Source organism: Calidris pugnax, unplaced genomic scaffold, assembly GCF_001431845.1.
Source record: "Calidris pugnax isolate Ruff unplaced genomic scaffold, ASM143184v1 scaffold24, whole genome shotgun sequence".
Classification (NCBI taxonomy): domain Eukaryota; kingdom Metazoa; phylum Chordata; class Aves; order Charadriiformes; family Scolopacidae; genus Calidris; species Calidris pugnax.
In genome coordinates this window covers 17918953-17938622 of record NW_015090922.1, presented here as the reverse complement: position 1 = coordinate 17938622, position 19670 = coordinate 17918953, and the positions used below count along the sequence as shown (strand labels likewise).

Below are 19670 nucleotides of genomic sequence, written 5' to 3'. Positions count from 1 at the left end.
GGGGTGTCTGTGCCTGCAGCTGCAGAGGACAAAAAAGGCTGGGAGAGGACTGAGTGGCAGTACAGGGACTGTTTTGGATCACGGCATCTTTGCTGTCAACAAGCCACTTGCTGTCTTTCTCCCCAGACCCCTGCTTGCTGCCAGCCTTGTAGCACTTTGTGTTGTGCTGTGTTTGTATGACCCCTGATTTTACTCTACAAGAGGCAATCAAAAGAAGAAAGGAAGTGATGCTTTTTGTCATAAGATTATCTGTAAACAGCAGTACAGCAGTTGCTGTCGTCTTTGCTTCAAGGACTGAAATTCTTCTGCTCCTCCTTTTTTTCATCAAAGGAGCCTTTCCTGAAGTTTGAAAACCACTAGGTAGTAAATGATTGTACATATGCGAGGGGGAGAAGTCTGTGGCTTTCTTCTGCACCTTTCTTATTTTGCTAATAGCAAATAAAGCAATAATTATCTTCCTTTTTTCAAGTTTGCTATTAGAACTTTCAGCTTGTCATAATTCACTATTACAGTATAACAAAAGTAATGTAATTTTGCAAAAGAAGCCAAGAACACCTGACAGCACTGGAAAGTTGAGTCCTTCATTTTTCAATTTTAGGGGTTGATACCACATTATATGTGGTTACTCTGGATAATCTGAATTTATAGATGTTTCTGTTGGGAGGGAGAGGGAGAACGACGCAGAACAAATCCAGTGTACTCCAAGATAGAAGTGTTGCACGGTTTGAGCTATGATCTCACTTCTCATTGCAGTGTCATCTAGCTAATGAGGTTCACATTTGGCAGAAAAAAATGAAAGTGTTTCCTGTATTCCTGAAATTAAATTTCTAAAGCATTTTTAACTTCTAATCTCTTCAGCATTTTCCTACCTCCTAGATTGAAAAGCAGAAATCACAGTTGTTGCAATGAGAGTGAATTTTTTGCCTGACTCTGGGTATCTCATTTTGAGCTGCTTCACTTTTTGGGAAGAACAACATGTGCGTTTCTGCTCTCAAGCTGGAGGATGTAATCTTGTTATTATTCTGGTTACAACCTGGCTTGCTTCACAAAACAGTCTCTAGGTTCAGACTTAGCTGGGGGGATGGTATTTGTGTTAGTGTGATTATTTATTTTCCCTGGGGTGGTGACAATAGTAGTTAGGTAGCAAACTTTTGAAAACCATCATTTCTTTTCAAGATCTTCTCCAAAAAGCATTTTTAAGAGAAAATGCTGAAAATGTAAAAAACCTGACTTTGTGCATATCTTACTTTCCCTCAAGTTTTCAATTTATTTTTTTTTTTTGGTTTGAGGAAACCTGATTATTTTTAGAGTTCCTTTGTAGTGTTTCTTTAGGTGTTTGTCTCCCTGGGATATTTTAATTTTCAGTACTCCTTCAATTCTTGTTTGCTTGGGGCAAGATTTGGATATGAAGACAAGAAGACAAAATACTTGTCTAGCGCCAGTGTCTTTTAAGTTACATTACATAAAGCATGTTTGTTTTTCCCTTACCCCTCTTTTAAGCTAAAGTGGGAGCCTTCCCAAACATTCTAATAATCCACCATAAAACAAGTCTGTATTGATAAGTGATATAAATGTTAGAATTGCATAGTAGTCCCATATATCTGTTTTCATGAAATATAAAATTTTCACGGGTGGTGGGGTGTTTTTTTTTTTTGATGAGAGTCAATAGGTATTAAAAAAAAGTTTTAATCAGCTTTACATCATCAAAGTATAGTTGGCTAATTACTTTTTCCTGATGCTTCTGGTTGAATCCCAGACAGCATGCTCAGGGCTCTCAGTACTTAGAACATTTATTCCAAATGAGCTGTCTTCAAAGGATACTGACTTAAAGGATGGGGTTGTTTGGTTGCTGGTGTTTGTTTGGTGTTTTTGGTTGACTTCTTTTTCATTTGTTTGGGTGGTTTTTTTGTTTGTTTTGTTTTTTAGAAACTTCATATAACATGTAGTTAATTTTACCTATAGCAATTTGGATATATTTCAAACTGTTTATAGGGTGTTCTGGAAAAATAATCTGTACAGTAATTAATGTATGTTCTGAAATTATTCAGGAGTTGATCTTTTGGTGGACCAGCCATTTTCCCTTGAAACACTGACATCCCTGGTGGAACTGACCCGTTTTGAGACCTTGACGCCACGGTTTTCGGCCACTGTTCCTCCCTGTTGGGTAGAAGTCCAGCAAGAGCAGCAGCAAAGGCGGCATCCTCAGCACTTGCACCAACAGCACCATGGGGATGCAGCTCAGCACACTCGAACTTGGAAGCTACAGACAGACAGGTAGGTGGGGTAACCATGCAAAAAGAGTCAATGTCTGTAATGCTTAACTAGTTTGTATAGCTGGTATAATCACAAACTTAATGCAATTTGATTGGTTTTTAAGTAGCGTGTAAGTTTAAGAACCTGTACTTTCAAATATAATAATCCCTTAGAGGTTTTTATGAAATTGCCAGAGTTGTTTTAGTGTACCTTGAAACGAATTGAAAAGTCATTTTGAATTTGTGTATTTTTGGTTGCCAAATGTCACCATTTCATTATATCATTGGGCAAGTGCATTCACCAGAATTACAGATATTCTTGATTGTTTCTATAAAAGTCTGATTCACCCTTCTTGTGCATACACACATTCTTAGTACATTTTTTTTATCGGAAAACAGAAGCTGCAGGTGCCAATATAACTAATTAGTTGTCCTAAATGAAATTGTGTTGTAATTTATTTTTAAATGTGAAGATAAACTCTGGATTAATGTCTGTTCATCTCAAGTTAAATCTTTATGCGCGAGACACGTACATAAGCCAGTACAGAGCCCTAGTTGTACTAAAATGGAGGCAATATTTTCATTGAAATTAAGTGCACCAACACAGTATGTGTAGCACTTAGTTCTTTACATGTGGCATAAGAACTTGGAATTCCGCTGGAATCCTAAAGACCAGAATAGCAGTGTTGCAGTCTGCTTGAAGAGTTGCTTAAAACCTACCTGAAGTTGCTTTGCGTAGTTTTTCTGAGAAGTTTGGAGAAACAAAATACAGTTAAAAGTTGTGTTGTGTGTTTTATTAAGGGAAGCACATAGTAAGGCATTACAAGAACTTTTGGGTTAGGCTGTCACACATCTGTCCCACTTATGTACAAGATTTGGATAGTAGTGTAGAATCTAAATGCCCATACAGTGGAAGCAGTGAAATAGCCAAAGATGCCAGGGGAGCTAGAGATCATTTGTGGGGAAAAAAGCTTTATGTATAAAAAGTGGAAGCTAGCATGTGATAATGAAGCATTCCAGGTGGGAAAACAGGTCTGGAAGGTAATAGTTGCAGGTGTTTCCAGAGCTAACACCTAACATGAGCTGAACTTGCTTTAATTAAATGTTCATAAGCCATGGTTAAAAACTTTCAGTGTGTTACAGGCTTTAAAGCCTTTATTTATCTTGTGGTTTTGCTTTGTGTAAGTAAAATATTCTGTATGTAGGAGGTGGTTCCCTGTAAAATATCTTCCTGTTAAAACTTTTGATTATCCAGTGTGTTCAGCAACAGCTGAAAAGTAAAAAGCTACCAATATGAAGATATAAGGAGGCAAACAGTGAAGGTAATAGCTGTTAATTGGAAGGTGATAGGTGGAACGTTACCTAATGAATATTCTTTCATAAGTGAAAAAGAATTATGCCTGCTGCAAAGTAAAACAGGAATGTAAAGAGGTAAAGCTAAAAGTTTTGATTTAGTACTGGAAATCTTTGACAGCTGCTAAGTGACTCGTGATGAAGATGATTGAATTACAGTCCTTTGTTCATAGGGGACAATATACAATCTTAAGATTGAGAGCAACATTAGCTCTTAATTAAAACTTATCTGGGAAGAAAATTTATGATTTTGGATTATTTGGTTTGTCCTTAATATGAGTTTCCTTTTATCTCTTCTCTGAACGTCTCATTCTGATTCCTATCAAGATGTGGGATTACAGAGTTAGATGGATGAGTAATGCAACTTGATATGGTAATTCTTTTGTTTCTCAAATAGATAGAAGGAGATAATCCTGTAAATGTATTTTAGGGAATGGCATTATACTACATTTGTGCTCTTTCAATCCTACTTTTTTATTTTAAAAAGGCTGTGTAACAAAGAAAACACAAAAAGTAGAGTCTGGTTTACCTTATGAATTCTCTAATTAACAGTATTTCCCCTTCAGTGGTAATTTAGCTCAAATGTTAAGTTGGGTTAATACTTATAAAAAAAAAATTTCGTGACTTCCTAATGTGCTCTGATTAAACAGTGACATCTGAGTTTCCTGGCTTTTTCTCAAATTTATATAGGAAATATGTTATGTATTTATCTTATGCATACATATTTGAAAATATATGAAAGAAAAAAGAGATACTAGGGTGCTTTCCAGTGTTTAAACTTTGGAAATGGGTCTAGAGCTCACAGTTCTGAGTGGAAGATCAAAAGTTAGTGAGGTGTTGTAGAAAAGGAATGAAGTGTGTTGGAAAATATTTTGTAGTTGTGAGAATGATGATATATTTGCATTTAGGTTACAGTCTTGATTGTGTATTCTTCTTTAAAAAGCTGCTATAGATTTAGAAGGCTTTCAAAGGTGAGAAAAGTTGTTGAAAGAACTTGCATTAGGTTGTCAGGGAACAGTGATATTTAGGATGGATGTGCTAAAACATTGAGAAAATAATTAGGAAATAAATATAATTTTTTTTTTTGCTTGTTTGAAACTTTTCACACAAATAAAGAGGACGCACTTAAACAGAGCTATGAGAAGTTAAAAACCTGTTTAAAGTAGAGTTTTTCACTCATCACAGAATTAGATTGTGAAGTTCGTTGCTACAGGTATGAGAAGATCTCTTCACTGTTAGATTAATGTGAGACCTTCATGGAGAATCATTATTCCATACATGCATATTGAGAGGTACTTAAAACTTCCTTTGGGACATCTGCTGCTGAATTGTGTCAAAAATAGATTTCTGGAGTAGACGAGTAACAGTTGTAATTCAGTACGGCAGTATGTGTTGTATGCAGCAAACAGACTACAAAGAGTACTGCAAACTAACTGGTTTATCATTCAGTCTTGGTTTTGTACTACATCTTAACTTAAACTGGATGAGCAGAATATGACTTAATCTTTCAGGAGGCTTGGTCCTTTGAATGTGTCATTCAGTCCATGCTTTGCATCACATCTATAGGAATACTCAGACATAAAAAACCACCGCCAAACCTCTTCCTGTTTTGCACTGGGCTGCGTATTCTCCAAGCCAGAAGAAAGGCATGGAGTGATTCTAAGTTTTTAGTGTAACGTTTGCTAACAGAGGTTTGTTTTTTTTTTTTCCCTGGAATTGTAGGATAAATTTTCATTATATTTTATTTACCTGAGTTATTTGTACAGTTAGCTGAAAATTCTTCACTGTTGCTTCTTAAATCGTAAGTTCTCTTCTGTCCATGTTTCTTCCCCAAATCATTGCTTTTCTGTGTTGCTTGTTCTGGAAAGCTGGAGTGCCTTTTCATTATGTGTACCTGGAATTCGTTATAAGTGTATTATGCTTGCCTGAAGGAGATATGGCCTTCAGGGATATTACTGTAAAAAATGCAAAGAATTAAACATATTTTTACCAATCCTTAATCTATTTTAAAATGGTTTTCTGGACAATATTCAATGTGTAGCACATTATTTGATTTAAAATACTTTTTTGTAATTTAGATATTAGAAAAACATCTAACCAATATTTATAGCAGCATACTCAGTTTCTTAGTGTTCTCAGTTATATAAATAAATAATCACAGGCTGTCAAAGCTACTACATTTAAAAAAATTAGTTACTGATAAATTGAGATTAGGAAGTGCAGTTATTTTAAAAATGTCTACAAATTCACAGTTGACACACGATTAGTTTTATTTGAATCACTCTTTGAACTATTTCTTGCAAACCTTAGCATATCAAGCCGTGGAACTAATCATTGAGGGGTACTTATTATCTTAATTTTACACTTTTAGCATAAAAAAAGTTGGCTTCAAAAGGTGACTCATTAAAAGAAAGCTCTACGTGTCTTGCACAGCACAGGCTTCTGAGTGTGCATCTGCTAAGAAGCACCTCTCATCCTGGATAAATTACCAAATCTATTTAAAAAAATAATCATAGAAACATAGGATCATAGAATCGTCTAGGTTGGAAGGGACCTTAAAGATCATCTAGTCCAACCATCAACCTAACTCTGACAAAAAATAAATAAGAAATAAGCAATAAAAAAATCACTAAACCATATTCTTAAGGACCATGTCAGCCTGTCTTTTGAACACCTCCGGGGATGGTACCTCAACAACTTCCCTGGGCAGCCCATTCCAATGCTGGATAACCCTTTCCGTGAAGAAATGTTCCCTAATATCCAATCTAAACCTCCCCTGGCACACTTGAGGCCATTTCCCCTTGTCCTATCTCCTGTGACTTGGGAGAAGAGACCAACCCCCGCTTCTCTACAACCCTCCTTCAGGTAGTTACAGATTAAGGCGATAAGGCCTCCCCTCAGCCTCCTCTTCTTCAGACTAAACAAGCCCAGCTCCCTCAGCTGCTCCTCATAAGACTTGCTCTCCAGACCCTTCACCAGCTTTGTTGCCCTTCTCTGGACTAATAATTTGAAACTAGTATTTTGATTCTTCTGGATGTGGCTGTTTTACCACAGGAAAGTGACATTGTTTAATGCTTACCACTGGAGAATGCCAATTTAAGAGACTGCAAGGTATTTCCTATCATGCTTTCATACACTTCACTGTGTAGATCCTTTTTTAATGATTTTTTTTTTTTTCCCCCTCATTCCTTTTTTTCTGGAAATGAGTAACTGCTACTTAAAGTAATATGGAACCAGGACTGTAATGAAGGTAATAGGGAATCTTTTCACTTCTAGTTTTATCTGAACGTTGATTCACCCTCTCTTGTCAATTGGATTTTAACATGTTCTTCACAAAATGAATGTGGTGAACTGCAGCTTGAAAGACTTTTACTTCAGGAATTCATGTGGATGTCAACTAACGCAAAATAAGTTCTTCTTCTTGTTAAAGAAAGTGTACACAGATGGAGAGTGCACTGGGTAATGCTGCCTGCTTCATCTGAATTTTCTCTTAACACTGGGTCATTGTCTTCTTTTTTCCTGACAGTAACAGCTGGGATGAGCATGTCTTTGAACTGGTTCTACCAAAAGCCTGTATGGTTGGACATGTGGACTTCAAATTTGTTTTGAATTCAAACATCACAAACATTCCCCAGATTCAAGTGACTTTACTGAAAAATAAAGCTCCAGGCTTAGGCAAAGTCAATGGTAAGAAAAAAGATATCTTTTAGAGTATTATATCTTTTCTCAAACTCATTATTCTGTGTGATTTGCTTGAAATATTGTAAATATTTTGGTTTTACTTATTTCCATTTTATTCTATTTCTCAGCATCATGGTCAGTTTTCACTTACCATGTTTGAATGTAAATTGGGGAAACAAACTGGGTGCATAGCTCAAAAAGGTTGAACTGAATTATTATTCTGTACTGCTTGAATCCTACAGTCATTACAAAAAATATGTTGTCAATTGTAAATCAGCCAGAAGATTGACTGATGAAACAAAAGGTGCCCTTTTAAGTGCTTGACATATTTTTAAAAAAATATAATAAATTATTCCAAGTCACAGAAAGAAATGATTTGTCAGTGCCTCTTGGATGCATAAGAGAAAATAGCAAAGCCTTTTTGATGACAGTAGATAAAACCTGGCTTCCTTGGGAATTCTCTCATCATCTGGCTCATTAACTAAGCTACATGAAAGCTGCAGTATGATTTCACCTTTTGTTCCTTGCAGCTTTGACAGGGTAGACCAAAGTTTTGAATGCTCTTGCCTTGGGAAGACTCCTAGCTGGACTCTGCACCTTACTAGCTCTCAGGGAACCTGTGAGGGGGTAGCGTAAATTGAAAAGTCACTTCTTTGGTGTGGAAGATGATGTGTTTGTGCCTCCATTGGGATTTTCCTCTGGTGAGAGTGTTCATTGCATGTCCTGCTGCCCTGTCTGCTAGGGATGGAAGGTATTACATGCAGCACTTCCTTTTACTGAAACATTAATTGGGGTCATCTCCTTTTGAAATGCTTCTAGGAACTTGGTATTTCAGAGAAATCTTGCTGTTGAATATTATTAAATTGGCTGCTGAATGTAAGATGTGCTGGGAAGTACAGCAAGCATGATTTTAAAAGCTCTTTATTTTTTCTTTTCTATTTTTTTAAATGCTAAGTAAGAGCACGCCAGTTAAACATGGGTAACAGAGCTGTAAATTTTGAAAAGGAATATACGCATACCGAAGATCATTGGTGTGCTTTCATACAACTTCTCACTCAGTGGCATCTCCCGGTGTTTAACAAGAAAAAAAAGTGTGCTGGAGATGCTCCTTAAAGAACTCCTGTGAACGGGTGGTTATCCAAGAATAAAATATTTTAGCATAGCAATATTCTTGGAGTAAAAGTATATTCTTTTAGGATACTGCCAGACAGCAATCAACAGATGTTCTTGCACGTTCTTCCCTTGTTTAATTCTTGAAGCAAAATTCTGCTATGTGTTAAATTAAGGTGTTGCTCTATCAAATTGAAAAATAGGACAGATAGTCCATTTTGCTCTTCTGAATGGAACTTGCTTTTTTTCAGCATGAATTTTAGAGGTCAATCTGTTTGCAGATCTGGATGTCAGAATTGATGTGAGAATGTGAAACAAAAAACTAGAAGAAATACTAAACTCTTTCCCATAATGTTTCAGTTTTAGGTATTGCTGAGCGAACAGTTCCATGAGTTGGTAATTCTTTGAAGACATTTGATTTGGCTGTGAAATACGTTGCCAGAACTTTTTGTGGATACTTTACAGTGCAGCATACAGAACATAAGCCATGACAAAGCTCTTCCAGAAAGTGACATTTCACTTCTTTACATGCAGAGTAGTGGAATTTGCTTTTTTCTCTTATGGATAGGGTGGAGAAAGGATGGAGTGGAGGGCCAGGGTTTACTTAGTCTGGAAAGGGCCTGGGGGATGTGAGAGCGCCTGTGAGGCAACCTGGGCAAGGTTTTTTTTTCTTTTCATTTCAGTAGAATTGAGGAGCCTCAACTAACCAACATCCTCTCAAGTGTTATTGCATTGCTGTTGCTTCCTCCTTTTTTTCCAATTTCTTGGGTTTTGGGAAAGGACCTTCATGACATCTGCCTTTTCTTCTGCACCCTCCTGAGTGAAGTAACAGAACACTAATGATTTCAGTATAAAAGAACGCAAATATGGATAATTAATGTCTGTGCTGGACATTAACCAAAATGTCCTAGTTCCAGGGAAAATTAATATTCAGGATTGTTTGGTGGCTCTTGAAAAGGTATAAAATCTTCAGGCTGAAATTCAGTTTACTACCCCTTACCCTCCCCTTCTCTAACTCCATAAGATGAGAAAGGAACTGAAATTTTAAGATAATGAAGCTTAGGAAGATCTGTAGGGGAGAGTTTATTCAGCTGGTTTTTGTACGACAGGAACCCTGGAACCAGTTAAATGTATAATGTGCAATAACGAGAAGGCCAGAGGCATAATTCTTCTGGGTTGGAACTAATGTTTTTGATCTTGCACTTAATTCACTGTATATGCTTCTTGTTCATTTGCTTGCATGTCCTTTTCATCTATGATTCATGAGAACCATTTAATTAAAAAAAGAGCTGTACTTAAGTGTTATCAAAATAATGACTGATGTTCAGCAGGAGCAATCTAGTTATTTTCAGTTTAAATTATCAGACTCTCAATACTGAAATCTAATTACTTAAGAGTAATCTGCAGTTGATTATTAGGAGAAAATTCAGACAGTGTTAAAGTAAAGCAGACTGTTTACAGGTCATTCAAATAAATGTTTTTTAGCTATTTGCTGCAAGTTCAGCTGCAAACCTAATATGAAAAACATGCTTGTGTTAGAAATAGTGTTTTGGACAGAAAGCTTATAAATTTGTTGTGAGTACTACTGCCTCTGTTTTCTGTGAGCCTTAAGCAATGTTTATGAAATCTTGCTAATATTTTTATTTCCAGAAGCAGCAGTAGATAGACAGATCACATTTCCTTTATCTCCAGCTCATAATATTGAAGTGGAGAGAAATGGAAAACCAGGACTGGTTGAATTCAATGAAGAAATGCAGTATATGGATGTAGAGGAACCACAATGTAAGTTTTATTTTTCTTGTTATACCTTGTTTGAAATATGAGTTTTTTTTTTAATGATGTACTGGAATTTCTCTGCAAATATTTCTCAGCCATTTCAAACAAACTGTTTTCTCACCCCTGTTCAATGTTGCTTCTCTTAGTGGTCTGTTTACTGTATGAGTTGAAAGTTTAACAAAAGCACACCAAGAAAAAAAGTACTGGAGACTTTTAGTGCTTATAAGCAGATTGATGTTTGAGTTTAGAAATAAAGTAGACTGATATGGCATCTTTCTGACTTCAACTCTTACCCTGTTTCAGCAGTATTTTACTTCATTTCCTTAGTTTTAATCAGATTTTTCTTTGTATACCTGGCTTTTATAGAGTCTGTTGCTGTAAACCAAGAAAAAGAAAACAGCTGGTTAAAGAATTCAGAACTAGCCATGTCAATTTTCAGCTATATCAGACTTGCTGTGCCTGTTTTTGTAACTTTTTTTGTTAATCAGTACTCTTCCAAAAATCTGTTAGAGAGACTCTGAAAGGCAATCAGATTGGATCCAAGTGAGGAGACCTACAGACTGAAAATTGATAGTTTGAAGGAATCGGTTCCAGAGCTGATTCTTTTTCTTGGTTCTTTCAACAGTCTTTCTTTACATATGCCGTTTTATGGGATCAGGCTTATCTAGAGCATATCTTTAAAGGCTCCTTCCAAACCAAACAATTATATGATTCTATGACTCCAAGAAAGGTGTTGCAAAAGGAATGGGGGTGGAGATTGAAGGGGTTAGGAAAAAAAGAAAGGAGGAAGGAGGTTTTCATGCTGAGAAAGAAGCAGAAAAGCGAATGATAATTTCAATGTACCACAGGAGAAACAAATTAGTCTCTTTTTTTGGTCTTTCTCTTTTTTTTTCTTTTTTTTTCTTTAATTCAACACTTTTGCTTCAGAAAAGACCCAATGAGAGTTGTGGATCAAAACATACTGGTACATCATTTTATCAATTGTGTATTTTGTAGCTCTGAGCCAGCCATTGTACGTATTCTCCATGTAATACAACTGAAAATGCTTTGAAAACTGTTGTTGACCTTCATTTCACTGGAAATGGCTAAAAGTGAACCTCAAGTAATTGATAGTTTTTTGATGTAGAGTTTCTATGTATTTAGTGATCAGAGTTTAACATGGTGTATTTTTAACCCATGCAAATTATTTTGTTTTATGTCTTATATTAGAGTAATTCAGGTCCATATTACTCATGTTTTTTTAGGTCTTAGATTGTGTCCGTTCCTGGAGGAACACAAGGAAGATATACTTTGTGGTCCAGTATGGTTGGCTACTGGTCTTGATCTATCAGGACATGCTGGAATGTTGACACTAACAAGTCCAAAGCTTGTTAAAGGTAAGTCAGTTTATTAAGCTATTCACATGAAGTATGTGTGGCTAAAGTGCATCCCATACTTCTGTAGTCAGACTTCGGTTTGTATTTATTTCCACATTAACAAGTTTTGCTGAATAACACAATAGTGAGTTACGTTTTCAAACTGATCCTAAAGTACTGTAATTAATGTGGTTGAGCTCTGCTTGTACACTATATCTGTGAAGTGGAAATGTGTTTACAACTTGCCCTAGTAAACCATGGAAGATCTCTACCCTACCTCCCTCTCTTTTTTTTTTTTCTTTCCACTTTCAGGCATGGCTGGTGGCAAGTACCGCTCATTTTTAATTCACGTTAAAGCAGTGAATGACAGAGGAACAGAAGAAATCTGCAATGGTGGCATTAGACCAGTTGTTAGAATACCATCTCTCAAACCTCAGACTAACAAGGGCCATTCCCTTGCTTCATTGTTGGCAAAAGTTGCAGCAGGCAAGGTAATGAATAGCCAAGAAGACACCTGTGTTAAAGTTGTAGAATTGGTATGATTTATGTAATCTGGAAGTGAAACAGCTTTTAGGAGAATTAAGATCCATTAAAAATGACTTCTTTAAGAATTGACACTAAAAAGAAACAGAGTTCAGCATCTCCAAGTTGCTGCTTCTGTAAAAGTTTAGTTTGTTTACCACTTTCACATTCTGAGTAATTGTTTTTGAAACTTGTTTCCATTAGTGTTTTCAGTAGCTGATACACCTCATCCTCTTACAAAGATTGTTTGTGTTCTGTGTATTTTACTCTTGATCATTGTAGTTGTAAGATTGGATGATATGATGTACATCTTGTGGACATTATTAGAATGGTTAGAACGTAATAAAATACAGACCATTGTTGAATCTGATGTTCTGTATTAAAGCAATTAGTGAATAAAAGTAGTCTGTTTTAGTACAAAGCTCAAACTGAGTGAGAGATTTTACTGAACTGTACTCATTTCACTGAATGAAATATACAAAAGAAGCAGTCAAAACACGTTATACATGAATTATTTTTTCCCCCCCGAAAATCAGGAAAAGCCATCTAGCAAAATTGAAGCCACTAATTCTTCAAGAAAATCAGATAATCTGAGAGGCTGTGACTTACTTCAAGAAGTCTCTGTAACAATTCGAAGATTTAAAAAAACTTCAATTTCAAAGGAAAGGTTAGTAGGTGTTTTTTAATTGTAAAAAACTATTAGCTTTAGTTACACTGTCATAAAATGCTTAGTTTCCAATGTAGCTCAGGACAAACCACTCTTGCAAGTTGTCATTTCATAAACATATTTTATGTGGAAAATCCTGTGAGTTTGAGGGCGCTGTGCTGCACAGGTTGAGATAGAATAACACCGCGCATGAAACCGTATGGTGAATGATTATTTGCCTGACTTGAAAAGGCAAATGTAAATAAATTTCCTTGGTAATTTAGATAAATTTAGGACGGATTTTTTTAAAGGAAGCATCTTTCCTTTCTGTTTTCACATGTTGTCTTGTTTCTTACAGCAGAGATTGTTATTTGTCAAGAAGTTTAGAATCAAAATTAACTAACAAATTAGTACTCAAAAAGCTGGTTAAAGTCTATGGATTGGTACTACAGACCTAAATACAGATAATACAGTATTTAATTTGTATTACAAGCTGCCACCCCGCAATGGTGGCTGTAATCAGCTTAAAGAGGTCAAAGGGGCTGCAAAGAGGTATGTGCAAATGATTGCCAAAGAGTGTTGTAGATCATGAAAGTTTGTTTAGGTTTAGAAGTTACTAGACAAGTTAACAGAGGAAAAAAAAAATCCTGAAAGTTAGTTTATTATATAGTAACCTAGCAAGCTTTTGTGAGCAGAAAATAGGAAGATTGGGAATGTGTGTACAGAAAGTATCCTTCATGCTTGCGTACTGGTTTACTGTCATCTAGGCATCTTTGTTTTGCCACTCCTAAGACAGGATACAAAGCTGGAGGGACGCTTCGATGGGAGAATGGCCATACTGGATAATTCTGTTTTTTATTTCCCTCCCCTCCTCCCTAGAGTTCAACGGTGTGCCATGTTACAGTTTTCGGAGTTCCACGAGAAGCTGCTCACCACACTTTGCAAGAAGACAGATGATGGCCTGACTACAGAACATGCTCAGAGTCTTGTACTAGACACGCTTTGTTGGCTGGCTGGAGTGTATTCAAATGGGCCTGGCAGGTAAGAGAGGAACTGTGCTTACAAATTAGCATGGCTCTTTCTCACCGTCAGCTCTGTTAAAAAAATGAAGTTTTATATGATTCTCTAAAGTATGCAACTTGTTTTTGCAGCTCGAAGGAAGGAAATGACAGCTTGCTTTCTAAAACACGAAAATGTGTCTCTGATATAATACGTGTTTGCTTCTTTGAAGCTGGGCGGAGCATAGCTCACAAATGTGCACGGTTTCTTGCACTGTGCATCAGGTCAGTGTTAATTATTTGCATTTATTTCTTTTTATGTGTTTATATATGTTTGGGGGTTTTGCATGCAGTCTGAATTGTGTATACATATTCTTGTTTAACATGGAATTTATAAAGCAACAAGATCTGGAAGATGTGTTGAAGAAAAATGTGTCAGGGTATGACTGCAAAGAACGTCAGTCTTACAGCTTCATCTTCTGGAGGAGATGGCATGTTTCATTCTTAGTTCATTAAATGTTAAAGTATCTATGTGTTTCTTTGTAGCAATGGCAGGTGTGACCCAAGTCAGCAGGGGTTTGGATCCGTTCTTCTAAAAGCTTTACTTGACAATATGCCTCTTTTGCCTGCTGCTGCCACAGGTGGTATGTATACAATGTTTGTTGTCGTAAAAATACACAGGAGGTTTGTTGTTTGGCACGTTTTGTTGGACTCTGTTGTGAAATAAGAATTAGGTAATTGTTCAGTTGGTACAAACAGCTTCTTGGAGTGGCCTGGTCAGTGGGTATCCAAGGATGAAGTATTTCTACGTGATGGAACTTTAAGCAAATTAGCTTGCTTAAAACAGAGTGCTAAGGCACTGACATTTTTCAGAGAGCTTAAGTAAGTTTTGTAAGAATTGTCAAAGGTGTTCAGCAACTGTAGATTCTGTTGGCATAAGTGACAGTCAGGATTGTTTGTTATTTCTGAAAATTAGGAGATTTATTCTAGGGATCCTGGCTATCCAAATGATGTTCATCTAGCAATCCACATCTGTTACTTCTGCACTAAAAGGAAACTTCTAACTAAATGAAATTCCTTCCTTATCTATGTTGCAGAGTAATGGTATCTTAACACTTTGTTGAAGCCTTTTGAGTGCCAGATTGAATGGGAAGATGACTTTAGTACTTGTATTTGGGGTGGGAAGACCTGCTTTTTGTTTTTCACAGTATGACATTGCTGAATTGCACCTACCTTGGCATCCTCAAGAGGTAATGCAGGAAAATTAGTTTGCAGTCTAGCAGTGCTTGTTGTGCTCCCACCCAGGTGGAAGCATTTAACATTCTGCTGTTGAGGGTGTGGAATGCACAGAGGGAGGAGAAGGAAGCTGAGGTTTGTCTTTCTGTAGAGAACCACTGCACTGTGCTCCCAGAATTGATCTATAAGGCAGTAGTGCCTCCAGCAAATACAGAATAAGGAGACAGCAGCCAAAAACAGAGGATAAAAGAAGAAGAGGAGTTGAATCTAGAGTAAGGCTTGGTTCTGAAGGGATTGAAACCCCTAGCCTAGCACCTTAATGTATTAAGAACATTTTGATTGTTGTGATTAATAGCAGCAGTGGGCAGAAGCAATGAAAGAAGTACGTGTGAAGCCGTCTCTTGGGAACCTTCAATTATGAATTAGTTGTTAAGAGAATTTAAAGTAGTTGTGGAAACTAATGATTACAGAATGATTCTAAATTGAAGTCTCTCAAAAAAAAGGGGAAGGGGAAAATGCTTCCTAGTCTGTACTCAGTAATCATTAGGTTCTTCATTTATCACTTGCTTCAGAGTATGCTTTCTGAGTGGAAAATTCATATCATGTTTCACCTGAAATTGGTTGTGTTTTTTTTTTAATGCAGGATCTGTGTACTGGTATTTTGTATTGCTGAATTATGTAAAGGATGAAGATTTGGCGGGATGTAGTACAGCTTGTGCATCATTGCTGACTGCTGTATCCCGACAGTTGCAGGATCGCCTAACACCTATGGAAGCATTACTTCAAACAAGGTACTAAGAAACGTGGTCGTTTTAAACTTAATAAAGACAAACAGATAAACTGCCTAATGCCATCCTCTGGTGTTCTGAAAAAAGGTTGGCTGTTGAAAAAAAAGGTGAATTTTGCTGTATTTGTTTGAGCAAGGATTAATGTGATACAGCTCTGGGAAATAGTTTTGGCTTGTTCAAAGTTAAAGGTGAATTTAATTGCTATCTTGCAATTTACAGTGCACTTTAAATCAGCAAATGTGTATAATGTTTGAAATCTGTGCAAACCTTAAGTTAGTATTTACGATTTTTAGTGTAAGGACTAACAAAGCATGTCCTCTTTTAAATATGGGAGGGAATCAAATACACTGAATAATTTCATTTCTGTGTAATGCTGCACAAAATTGTAGTCTTTCTGTAAGCTGACAATACATTTAATGTACTGCTACTAAAGGTCAGATTGTAAGTATAGAGACCTTCAGTAATTTACAGGGAATGTAGGTTCTTATTTTAAATTATATATCAATGCAATTTCAGTCTCTGATGTTGCATCTTTTACATATTGAACTGATTGGTTGTTTAACTTTGAATTTACGTGATACCTAAAGGATATCTCTGGTGATACAATTTTGTAGTAGTTTCCAAAGCCATGTTACGATGACAGTAATGTGCTGCTGTTAGCTCTTTCAATTGTGATTTGTGGGCAAGAGTTTTCATCTAGTCAAGGAAGGTAAAGGTAGAAGAGGTAGTTCAGAATCTTCAGGTCAAATTGAAAATTTAGTAAGCTAAGTTTGAGGGGAGGGGATGGTCGTTCATTTTGGGGTTTTGGTTTTTGGCAGTTTGGGTTTTTTTAAGGACTGTAATCCCAAATTATTTGATAAAAAAGTTGTTCTTGGGTGTTGTACTTGGATCCTTACCATGGTCCCTACTGTATTCCTCTTCTTAGTTATTTTATTTCACCATCTCTAATCCTTGCAGCTAATTAGAAGAGTTATCCCAGCAAATGGTTACTGCTTAATGGAAATATTTGAAAAATATGCAAAGTGGACTGGAAAACTAAAAGGTTTTCATGTTGAATTTTCTTTAGAAACCAGATGGAGGATAAAAATGTGGAAATTCCACTTGACATGAGAATGGCACTTTTCTGTAGGATTTTACTTGTTCCTTCATATGGATTGTTTCATAGTACTTCCTTTAAACAGCATATCTCAAATAGAAGGGTTTTTTCCTTTCCAGTTGCCCACCTTTGAGTTTGGTACATGTTTGACATTTCAGAGCACTTAGTGGTGAACACAGCTGTCTGCATCTCAAGGGAAAGTTTCTGAAGTGAGCCCCTGTTCTTGACATCCTTCAAGCTTAGGTTTTCTAAATGTTTCTAGATGATGTTTTACTGATTTTCATCTTGGAGTTAAATTTGCCTTTTCTTTTAACTCAGTATCCCTGCAGTTAGGATAAGAATAGCAGCAGGTGCATCTGTCTAATCCCGTATTTGATTACTATAGCTCACTCTCTAACAAGGATTGACTATTTCTTGACCTGGTTTACTAACTTAGGTGGAATTTACTGGCCTTTCTTTTATATGTGTACAGATCAAGAGAATACTGTAATTTGTCTTTCCCCCCCTTTTTTTTTTAATGTAGAAAGTAAGTATTAATATTTTTTTTAAAAAAAAAAGATAAATTTGTGGAGAGCCATTGTTTTGCTCTTTTGGCCTTCCCTCTCCCTGAGTTCTATTTTATTATATTTCCATTCATTTCTGTTGCAGAGTTTCTGGTATTGTCTTTTTTGTCTTTGTTTCTAGGTACAATATGCTAACATTTGGTAATAAAATAAAAGCAGATATCTAATTAAAGGAGCTGCCCATTCATATTGTCTTAAGGCAGAGTAGTACTCATTTTACTATCGTGCCACAGTAAAGCAAGTAGAACTAGCAAGGATAAGGCAAGATGGGATGGGTGTGTTAAATAGCTTGCAGTTCAGTGAACAACAAAAAAGGGAGTTCAGACAGTATTTTAGGCTGTCCTACAACAAAGCAGGTTGGTTTCTCTCTAGAAAATCTGATGACTTCCTCCAGCCTGTTCTTGAAAGCCTCTGATTAAAGTGGCAGTGGAATTTAATTATTCTAAATATTGTAAGCTATTACATGGCTTAATTATTCTTATCATGAGCACTTGAACTGTCTCCTACCCACATCAAATCTGAAATCTCTCCTGCTGCAACTAAAGCCCTTTAATCTTTGTGTCCTGTCCACCTTGGCAATAAAGAGCAGATTATTTAATTCTTAACGAGTTTTGGATGTCTAGAGAATGTTTGTATCTTGATTGTATTCCAGATCTGTAGTGATTCTTAAAACATTTTCTTGAGCTGTTTTCTTTGGTCCTCATCTTCCTTGAATTGTGGTACACAAAATTATAAATATTATTCCAACGGAGATCTCTGAGTGAAGCAGAAGAGGTATTTCACATAGTTTATATTCATTACTGCATAGATGAATAGGGTGATGAGTTTTTTATGTAGCATTGTTGATTCATTCTTTGGTTTTTGTTGTTGTGACTTCTATATCCTTTTCTGAAAAGTGTTGCTTATGCAGCTTTAAACTGAAAACTTGATCATTCATGCTGAAGGATCTGTAAAAAGCACTATGCTTGTTGAAAAAAGTCTGGGTTAGATGGAATATATTTAACTCTCTGCAGTACATTCAAATTCTGATCGTATTCTACAAAGCTCTTGAAACCCCTTTTTACTTTTTATAACATGCTTACTTAATAATTCAAAATCTTCACTTAAATCATGCAAGTAATGAGTGTTAATGTTGAGCTGACCTAATTTTTGAGTATGTAAATCTGAGGTCTAAAGCAGGCTGTAAACGTGCCCTGCTGAATTTTGAGCATTTTTGTGTGTTTCAGTACCCACTTCACAGTAGCATGTTGTCTCACTTTGCTTACGAAAAAAGGTCATACAGCAAATATATTGGTCTTGCTAGATGTACAGGATGCCCTCTTTCTGTGTAGTACATGCTTGTAGAGAGCAACCTAGATTCATCTAATATGTGGTGTTCTTAGTATAAAGTTCTCAACTTCGCTATCTTGCAGGTGCTTCTAGATAACTTGGTTGGGGAATGTATGTTAAATGGGTTGATCTGTAATCCTCAGATTTTATTTCCTTCCCCCTTTTTCTTTTTTTGAGATCTGTAGCAATTATTGCCCTTTTGTGTAATGTCTTGTGTAATGGTTACAGTCTTAATATTGCGTGGCAAAAAGCATTGCACCCAGCCAGCATGGAAGCACTTCAACATTCAGAGAAGTCTAGAACCTGTTCTACCTTGTTGCTGGTGTTGTAGTATTCATGTAGACATTTATCCTTTTGCGACTACTTGATCAAAAAAGACATCTTAAATGCTCCAGCCTCCTCAGCATTATGGGTTGGGTGCTTTCCTCGCCTGCTAAGGAATGGAGAAGCTGCTTGAAGGCAGAGGGAGAAGGGGGTGGAGGAACTGCCTGTTGCTGCTGGCGTGTTCCGGGAAATACTTCGTATTTGTTCTGGTTCTTGCCAAATTGCAAAACATTATATGTTTCTCACATTTGTACCCACACAGATGCCTTGCTTCTTTCTACTCCTGCTTAATAATTTGGCCTGGTTTCCATTTTTTCTTTTCTTGTTAGTTGCTTGTAATAGGTACTGGTACACAAAAAACCTGATGCTGACTTTCTTATTACTTTGGGTTTTCCCTTTTCTTGGGTTATAAAACCCTAATTGATTCAGGACCACTTTGTTACTTGAGTGATTGTAATATTTTTTCCCCTGCAGTACTGCCAGAGTAGGAGTAATGAGATTTTCTTGAGATATTTAAAGTACTCCCAAGTGTTGATTGGTATCCCTACCAGCATTTCCTTTTTTTTTTTTTTTTTTTTTTTTTTTTTTTTTGGAAGAACAAGCTGGGGGGGAATTTTTTTTGCTGTTTTGGAAAACAATAC

The 19670-nt window shown here is 36.4% G+C and overlaps 1 protein-coding gene across 2 annotated transcripts in view; it reads left to right on the top strand.

Annotated features, from left to right (window-relative positions):
• The window catches only part of BIRC6 (baculoviral IAP repeat containing 6), a 157512-nt gene that overhangs the window by 19330 nt on the left and 118512 nt on the right, over window positions 1-19670 (top strand). For both annotated transcript variants that reach the window (XM_014950697.1, XM_014950698.1), the window contains 10 exons: window positions 2049-2274; window positions 7132-7292; window positions 10047-10178; window positions 11417-11548; window positions 11840-12018; window positions 12586-12716; window positions 13575-13736; window positions 13847-13978; window positions 14240-14337; window positions 15573-15720. In XM_014950697.1, the coding sequence (XP_014806183.1) occupies window positions 2049-2274; window positions 7132-7292; window positions 10047-10178; window positions 11417-11548; window positions 11840-12018; window positions 12586-12716; window positions 13575-13736; window positions 13847-13978; window positions 14240-14337; window positions 15573-15720 (1501 nt within the window). The remainder of the gene's footprint in view (window positions 1-2048; window positions 2275-7131; window positions 7293-10046; window positions 10179-11416; window positions 11549-11839; window positions 12019-12585; window positions 12717-13574; window positions 13737-13846; window positions 13979-14239; window positions 14338-15572; window positions 15721-19670) is intronic.